Below are 6000 nucleotides of genomic sequence, written 5' to 3' on the forward strand. Positions count from 1 at the left end.
GAGCTAGAGTGGCACGTGCAAGATGAGAGAAGCCAAAAGCAATGTGGGGTGCCAGTGAGCTACACATTTTTAGACTTTCATAAATAAAACCTGAGAGGCAGAAAACATCAGTCTAAGGATAAGTACAGCTCTCTAAGGATTGGAAGGCATTTTGTGTTCATCAAAACACATGAATAAGAGAAGAAGGAGGGGGTGGGAGAAGGAGAGAGAAGTCTAACACAGAAGTATTTGCCTAGGAGAAGCAGGGCACTAAAAACATTAGGAAGTTTCAGGTAAAAGAACTGGAAAATCTTTCAGTCTCTCATCCTCCATAAAAGCATTATTGAATCCAAAATAGCAAATTATATTTTCAGAAAGTGCATCACACACTACCTCTTCCTAATAAAAATGACATTATAAGTCATACTGCAATCAAGCCAAATATTACAGCCTACAACAGTCTGTGGATGATAAGTAGAGAATTGTATTTTTGTCCCTATGCACACAAACACCCAATATCTACAGGGCTAACTCCTGCACCCAGACAATCCACTTTTGAGAAAAAGAGGGGGAGGGGGGAAGAGAGAGGGGGGTAAAGAGGAAAAAAGGGAAAAGAAAAAGCACTTATCCACTTATTTCTCTCCCACTAACGTCCTTAAGGGAAATCTTAGATGTGGGCTGATCAGAGGCTTCTTTTTGAGCTACTCAAAACTGCTTTCACATCTATTTCAGTGTAAGCATGTAGCGATGAAAAAGCCATGCAACCCTTCTAAGAAAATATTAATGACCAAGAAGAAAACTTCTTCCCAAAGCCCCTGAAAACAGCAATTTAAAATGTAGCAATTATTTAATAGAAGTAAGCTATAAAATGAAGTTTTTTAGCTATCAATGGTACCTTCTTTTCAGATAGTCTTTTTTTCCTTCTCCCTTGCAGAATTTCTGCAGTGCAATAGAAGCAGGGTAAAAGTCAGGGGCTTTTAAGTAACCTCTGTATACCCTCCTCCTTCCTGTTTTGATAGGACAATCCTGAAAGGGTTGCCAAGCCCTTCCTATGCCACCTTGGAGGATCTGCCACCACAGCTGGCATGTCCTTTTCTTCCTCCCTCCCCACCCTGCCTTTCTTACCCCAGCTCTGCTCACCAGGAACATTTCAGGGTGTTTGTGCTAAGGAAACAGCTTGGGCATTGACATTTATGTTCTTTTGAGACAAAGCAGGAGTGCTTATGGATCAAGTGCATATGAAATGGGAGACTGGAGGGGATTTTCTGAGGCACACAGACCAAGAAGCCATGCTTACCATGTCGCCAGTCTTTGATGGTGTCTCTGCCTCAAGGAGCCTGTGATGCAGCTGCAGGTGCTGGTTTTCAAGAGTCCTCCCAGGCAGACACAGCGATGGTTCCCCTGCTTGGTCCTCACAGCAGTCCTTTCAGAGGACTGCAGGACACGTGAGCATGGAGAGCTCATTGGCAGCCCAGCTTTTTCTAGAGACTTTGTGCTGTCCAGGACAATGAAGGTGTTTTGCACCACACAGCTATATTTGGGTCAAATGACCTTCAGCTCTTGCCCATGATAAAATGTGTATCACCTGACAGGTCTGGGGCTGCACCTTGTGGAAGGTTTTTAGCTTCATGTCAAGTCTCTTCAGTTTCACCAAGCCCTAAGGTAACTGGAGACTGTGACACCTCCTCTGTCAGACATAACTCCACAGGCCAGTGGAGCTACATGGAGAAAAAGCAATGGACAGGGAAGAACTCAGGCCTGTGTTCTGCCAGCTGCTGCTGTTTGGCAGCAGAGGTAGAAACCACCTACTGAGAACATGCATGGGAGTGGAGAGCCCCACTTACACGCATGGCACCCACCAAGGGCACGCACTTTGCCTCTGCTGCAGGGCAGATGAAGGAACAAGGAGACACAGTGAAGACAACTCTACTGACTTTCAGGCAGCTATGACTTCCAGCCCCATAGCACCAGCGAAGCCTCAAACCTCTACTGGCTAAACATCACTGAAATCAAGCCAGGGGGCAGAAAAGGAGAGAATTGGGTTACATACCTGAAATGGGAAGCAGCAAGTAAATCATCTGAAGGCAGGACTCCTATCCTACCTCCCTGGGGATTTCCCAGCCACAGCTGGGTAGCACAGCAAGGCAGTTCCACAGAGGCCAGGACACATGCAGAGTGTGGGTCAGAGATCTGATCTGGGCATCTGGGAGCAGCACGGCTGCACCAGCATGGTGTTGTGGGTGGGATAAGGAGCTTGCTAGGGCTGCTTGCCAAGGCACAGCATGGGGCTGCAGCAGTTTTGGGGGCAGCCTGGTTACCTGCACACAAGTGTTGCACTATGCTTGCTCACAGCTGAAGGGTATGAGAACTGCTGAACACTGTTTGGCTTGTAGCACAGAAAACCACCTGGCTGGAGGACTCCCCTTCCCCTGTCCTACTCATCCAAGAGTGCAAGCACCCTGAGGGGACAGATCTGATCCCATCACATGCATCCTGAGCTGCAATTGCCATTGACTCACTTTTACACAGATGGGCCCCATGGTAACCATCTGGAGGGCAAGCAGCACCCCTGGCACACAGGAACACAATGAGCTTTCTGGGGGAGGAGGCTCGTTGCCAATTTTCTTTTTTTTTTTTCTTTTCTTTTTTCTCTCCCCTCTCATCCACATTTCTGTGCAGCGTGTTGTGCTTTGTGCCTCTCTCTCCCACTTCCAGCCAGCACTTCAGTTCCCAAAATTGCAGCTGCTGCGGCGATGTTACAAAAACTGATATAAATATTGCCTCGGTGCCATGCCTGCTGGAGGCCTGCAACACAAATAAGAAACACCGTCTCCCAAGGAAGTCATGTGCTTCCCCAAGTGGCTGCGGTGCTGTCAGAGCCAGGAGGAAAACTTTCCGTCAGAGCGAGGACCGGAGCGAGCGGATGCAGCAGAACGGATCCCACTCCAGCCCTCGCGCCTGAGCAGGCAGCGGCTGCAGATGTCTCCCCGTGCCCAGGCACGGCACCCTGGGGCTTTCTGCAGGAGCCACCGACCACACACAAAGTGGGGAGGCCAAAATTTTTGGTGGCAGTGGCAGGAGTGGGACTTTGCATCCAGGGAGAGTAATGTTTTGCAGGCTGTGATTTATTTATTTCGTGGGGAGAGATGTAAATTCATGCTTATGACAGCTCCAGATGGCAGGTATTTTCTCATTACCTTGACTTCTTAGCATTTGCTATCCCTTGCCTATTAGACTGCACTGGCCTTAATTTAACTTCCGTGGTTCCAAACTACTGACGTCAGGGCTGATGCAGGAGGGGGTATGGAAAACACAAACCCCTGATTCTCCTGTAGGGCGTTATGTTTAATGAATGATGCACTGGGATGACCGGTGGAAGAGTGCTCTCTGCTGCACAGCACCCTGTGGGGAACCGTGGGCCCATATCCATTTCTCAGAGCAGCCTTCAGATGCTCGTGGCCTTTGCCAAAGATCTTTGCAGTCCAGGCACCCTTTCCACAGCAATAGACTTTGAATGATGGACAGCCCTTCTTCCCTAACCCCACAGAAAAGCCCTTAAATGGTTGCAAAGCTTGCACCCTAAAGGGTTATCTAAAATGTACTTTCCTGTTGTTGCCAGAGCCAGGGTTGTTCTGTTCCAAGTCCTCCCATGCCAGACAAGAGTTTGTGGGGGGAAAAAACACACAAGTCAGTAAAGCTTTACAGCCAGAGGAGAGGGTGTGCCAAGATCTGTCACAGACAAACTGATCAGCCAGGTGCTCACATAAATGGGTTGCTGTGCTGTGTGCCAGTGACTAGATGGGAGGGATGTTTTGCCTGCTGTAGCTACACCAAGCACTCCTCAGGAGCAGCTGAACATTGTAAAATTGTAAAGCTCTCCAACAGGGTGTTTCTTCTTTTTTTTGTTTTTGTTTTTTTTTTTTTTTTCTTTTTTTCTTTTTCTTTTTTTTTCTTTTTTTTTTCAAATATCACCCCCATGCCATTTGCAGTGTAGATGAATGTACAGATGCACACTGGAATATTATACTATGGCATGGGCACAAGAGTACCTGCCAGGACATCAACCCCAAGAAACCAGACTCTCCCAGCCCTGGCCTTCTATACATAGTAACACTACTGTGCCTCTCTCTTGCTGTCTAACAGCTTTACTTAGGAACCTGCACTCTTTCTTAGATGATCAAGTCTTGCCTTCCCCCTTCCTCTGCATCAGTACTTGTCTCCCAGGAATTCATGTTCCTCTTCCTGTGATGCTCTGCCTCACCAAGGCTGTAGGCTGAGTAGAGCAGATCCTAGAAGAAAAAACCAAACTAATAAAAAAGATATTTTTAAACAGAAGGAAATTTCAGAAATCTTCATTTGGTGTTTTTGTTTGCATATTTTGCTTTGGATTTTTTTAAAAAACAAATCCAGTTAATATATGTGTCTGTGCAAAACAGCAGCTCTGGTTACCACACACAGAGGAATATATTTCAAGTTAATGCTGAAAACTCAGAAGTCCCAGCTCTGAAATGTGGTATGTGTACACATGTCTGTATGTGTGAAAGACAGACAGAGGCAGAGAGAGATAAAATGGCAGCTCTTCAGATGGTAGAACATTTGGAAGTGGATATAGGGCCAGTGTTCAAAAGATATTGTTGTAAATGTTTCTGTTACAGGAAGAAAAATACCATAGATGTATGTATTCATATACATATTCTGCTAGGAAAACACGACTTAGGAAATTTTACTCTTCTCTGGAAAATTGTTGTTCCAAACTGAAAACCTAAACTCAATCTGTAGATCTTTACAAGCATCTACATTTGTGCTGGCCATCTTAGGCTCCCTTTATCCTCCGCACAGATCTAGTCTAGGCAGTGATTCATCTCCTCCTACAGCAGACATGTAAATAGGTCAGATGAATCATGGCCTAAAAGTGCCTGCTCCCTGTATTGACTGCAAAGAGAGCTTGGGGTGATGGGTTTTGCCATATGTGTCTCCACTGCTGATGTCTGCAGTGAGGGGAGATATATCCTAGGCTAGGTACAAAAACAGAAAAACATTTTATTTTGGTTTTGAGGCCTGACTTTCAAGTGCTAAATTATCCTTTACTTTTATGGAAATACTGCTGCAAGTCTCTATCAGTGATATGCAGTGTATCATTCAATACTTTTTTTTTTTCAATCAGAATATGTGTCTGCCACTACCAATTTTATAAAATGTATTTCTTACAGTAAGTGTCAGATTACAGTTAAGTACATACAAGCTCGGGAAAACACATGCATCGTCTTATACTCGTTTGTGAAGCTGTTCTGTTTCTTCAAACAGAAATATAAACATACCATGTAGTAACTACAGATAATAATAATAATAATAATAATAATAATAATAATAATAATAACAACAACTATTATGAACATAGAATTCAGGTTCCCACTCCTATTCTTACTCACATCTAAATCCAAAGAATTCTGTTGGTTGGATAGTAGGAACTGCCCTAGTTTCTTACAGAAAGAGTAAGAGAGGAGCCAAGCAAGAGCAGAGGGGTCTGTCAAAAAGGGGGATATTCACAGTCTCCAGCTAAATTTACCAGTTTATGTTTTGTTGGAGTTGAGGCTTTAAAAGATGAAAGAATATCTCTCAAAAATGGGATTAGACAACTTCTCTGCTGGCCAGCTGACCCAGAAGCTGATAGGGACACAAAGGCTGTGAACCTCAGATATTTATTTCAACCCCAAAGGAAAAGGGCAAGCAAAGCCATAAGTACCTAGAGACTTAAGCAGGAAAGGCCATTTTAGATAAAACATTTGTCTGAATAAATTTCACCACAGGTGCCATATGCCTGGGCCACGGAAAGTTTCCTCTCCAAAGCAATTTTTTCAGTCTTCTTAAGCTCACCTATCCAAATAAGTCTTTGGCTTGGGGATCAAACCTATTTGATCCGTCAGGCAATGAAACAGAGAAAAGAGATTTTAACTTGAAGAGCAGGGGAGACTGAGGGGAACCGAGCATGATTCCCATTCATAGACTATTTCCAGATATCTA

General features: G+C 44.6%; 1 protein-coding gene across 3 annotated transcripts in view; it reads right to left on the reverse strand.

The window, feature by feature from the left end:
* Nucleotides 1-1387, reverse strand: part of F13A1 (coagulation factor XIII A chain) — a 60442-nt gene extending 59055 nt beyond the window's left edge. Inside the window, exon 1 of one of the 3 annotated variants that reach the window (XM_063401870.1) lies at nt 1277-1387. In XM_063401870.1, the coding sequence (XP_063257940.1) occupies nt 1277-1279 (3 nt within the window). In that variant the 5' untranslated portion in view covers nt 1280-1387. Of the gene's footprint in view, nt 1-874; nt 1043-1276 lie in introns of those variants that run through there. The other 2 variants (XM_063401862.1, XM_063401876.1) reach the window with 2 other exon arrangements.
* Between the last annotated feature and the right edge of the window lie 4613 nt (nt 1388-6000).

The sequence above is a fragment of the Prinia subflava genome, chromosome 1 (assembly GCF_021018805.1).
Source record: "Prinia subflava isolate CZ2003 ecotype Zambia chromosome 1, Cam_Psub_1.2, whole genome shotgun sequence".
Classification (NCBI taxonomy): domain Eukaryota; kingdom Metazoa; phylum Chordata; class Aves; order Passeriformes; family Cisticolidae; genus Prinia; species Prinia subflava.